The sequence below is a fragment of the Chrysochloris asiatica genome, unplaced genomic scaffold (assembly GCF_000296735.1).
Source record: "Chrysochloris asiatica unplaced genomic scaffold, ChrAsi1.0 scaffold00312, whole genome shotgun sequence".
NCBI lineage: Eukaryota > Metazoa > Chordata > Mammalia > Afrosoricida > Chrysochloridae > Chrysochloris > Chrysochloris asiatica.
Genome location: NW_006408830.1, coordinates 322,913 through 325,695, shown reverse-complemented (window position 1 = coordinate 325,695; position 2,783 = coordinate 322,913). Strand labels below are relative to the sequence as shown.

The 2,783-nt window shown below is 39.7% G+C and overlaps 1 protein-coding gene across 1 annotated transcript in view; it reads left to right on the top strand.

The window, feature by feature from the left end:
• Nucleotides 1–392: 392 nt before the first annotated feature.
• LOC102832213 (zinc finger protein 699-like) overlaps nucleotides 393–2,783 on the top strand; it is a 42,350-nt gene continuing 39,959 nt past the window's right edge. The window contains exon 1 of the mRNA XM_006875153.1: nucleotides 393–819. Coding sequence (XP_006875215.1) covers nucleotides 393–819 — 427 coding nt within the window. The remainder of the gene's footprint in view (nucleotides 820–2,783) is intronic.

Below are 2,783 nucleotides of genomic sequence, written 5' to 3'. Positions count from 1 at the left end.
AATCATGAAAAACAATTGTGTTGTCAGTTACCATAGCAAATAATGTCTAGGTACATGTTGTGATTAATGAATCTATAGAAAGTAATAGGTGAAGGTAGAAATAGGAGTTAAGATTTAGAATTATGTTTTAAAGTTAACGTGACATTTTTAGAGCAATGAGGCTTGGTTACAGAAATCAGATACTGTCTAACCATGTAAAGGGGGACAAGAAATATTTTGATATTCTTGATGTTCTATATTGAAATGATTATTATGTATGCTTTAGACCACTAATTTGAAAAGAATGATTAATAGATTAATGGTACAGAGCAGTATAAAAGCTGTTTGGGAAGTTTCATCTAAATTGCACTGGGTGCAACCTCACCTCATGGGTTGACGCCATAGCGCCTAACATGACTTTTGCAATCCTAAAAAGACCAACCTATGTGTTGCTGCCAGTAAACATCTCCCAAGAGTGGTATGGTGATGTCGGCTTGCAGCTTGTCAATGAGTTTAACACGTCGCTTTCTAGATCAAAGCGAGGACTTGGACTTACAGTAATGGGTGTAGTGTCTTTCATCACCTTGCTTGTTTCCCTCACCGCCACCACAGTTGCACTTACTCAAGAGATTCAGACTGCAGCTATTGTCAACGAGCTGATGGACAATGTTACCTACAACTGGGACCGGCAAGAAAAGATTGATCTAGCCATTGAACATCACTTGAATGGACTGTATGACACTGTTAACTTAATTGGGAATACTTTGGAGCAGGTCATGATTTGGCAACGCCTTGTGTGCCATGCTGATTATCGCTCCATTTGTGTGACTAAGCATGTGTGTAATGCCTCAGTCTTTCCTTGGCCCACAGTACAGGCTCACCTGCATGGAGTATGGATCGCTGAAAATGTCAGCCAAAATTGGAATGAGTTACATGCACAAATAATTGCTATGCATTATGCTCCCCACCTTGACAGCAAACCTGCTGAACTAGCTAAACAATTTCTATGCAACCTTAAAAATTTGTTCCCTACTATACACTCCCTCTCTCAATTGTGGGGTCCCATTCTAGCTATCGGCATATTTGTCATCTTTGTTTGCTTCCTCCTCCCCTGCCTTCTTCGAAAGGCAATTAACCAGTATAAAGAACTGTGGAGTTGTCTGCATGGTCTCCAGTTAAAGACACTCCATCGACACATGTAGGACGTGTAGCCAAAGACGGGTAAGGACCAGTGGAATCTCAGTCAACCTAAGACAGAGCGATTGCCTTATGCTGAAATGGGTATCTATGACGGGTAAGATTGAGGATTCGCACTGTCCACCTAAGACAGGCAATGTCCCTTAAATAAATAAAAAAGGGAGAGATGTAGAGCGCCATCAAGATTATAACCTAAATGCCACCTTGTGACTAGAACTGGGATAGGTTTTCTTTGATTAATAATAAATTGTCTCTGGGAAAAGGGAACTTAATTGTGCCAAGACCGCGTGATTCAGTGTTGCTATAACAATACTTACACTTATGTAATCATATCCTGGTTGGTATCCTGGTTGGTAATCATGTCCTTGTTACTACAGAAAACATTGTAACTAGGTAGAATAACAATGACCTAATGCAAAAAATCCTATATAAACCATGTTGCTACAATAAACTTTGTCACTGGTCATCAGCCTGTGGCCCTTGCCTGATTTCAATCCTCGCCTCTTCTTCGAGTAACCCAAGCAGTAGTCTGAGCTAGTCTCAGACCCCCACACAGAAATTTCTCCATCAATCTTATAATTCTATCAATCAATCAAAAAATCATTTACATACTTCTAAGTGTAGCAACAGTCTCCTGCCTGTTTTCCCCTCCATAGTTCCCCACCCTGCTGACGCTTACTGTTTTATTTCTTGACCTCAGTCAAATGTTCTCGCTAGCACATCTTTATACCACTGTCTCCCTTTAAGCATTATCCTTCCTTTTATGATAGTACTCTCCAATTTTAACACACTGTCTTCTTTCTGTACAGAAGATTTTCAGCAGAAACTGGAAACTTATTAGATATATAGTCCCCAGCTGACAATTCTGTTCTGATGACCTTTTAGTAAGTTGGCTTTGACAGAAGTTGAACACCCTTCCCCCTGCCAACACTTTTCATTATTGGTGCCTCTTATTATCAAAATCTTTTATAAATTCAATCTTTACTAGTCGGAAATATTACTTTAATCTTCTGTGAGTGAACACCTGAAAATGATAACATCAGCAAATCATGTACCACAACACTGGATGTAGTGAATATCACTAATGATAAGATGTACAAAATAAATAAAAACAGACAGGTGTTAAGTGTAGTTTGTCATTATGAATATGCAGTAAGCCAGGGACTACCTGTATGATATTTCATTCCTCACACCAGACCTACTGATTCAAATTCAGCATTTTAACCAGATGCTGGGCTCATCCACATTCACACTGAAGTTTTAGAAACACTTGTTGCCCTGTAATCTCTGACTGAAGAAATGACCTTCTACTAGTGGTCGTCCTTTGAGCCTTTGATATCCTTCTACTCACTTCCTGATCGACAACTATCTAAGTCACTTCATAGTCTTTTTTAACTTGCTCATAACACATTCCTACTTCATTTATGTCCAGCTGTCACTTTCAAACTCTATTTGCAGTAAGAGAACTGGAGTGCAGAAACATACAAAAACCCCATGCTGTGTAACGCTTGCCAGTAGCAGTCTATTATTGGTCTTTGAAAAAGCCCACAGTAGCTGACCTGCTTCAAAATGCCCTGCTGTCATCACCCCATTCGGTGCAGCTCACA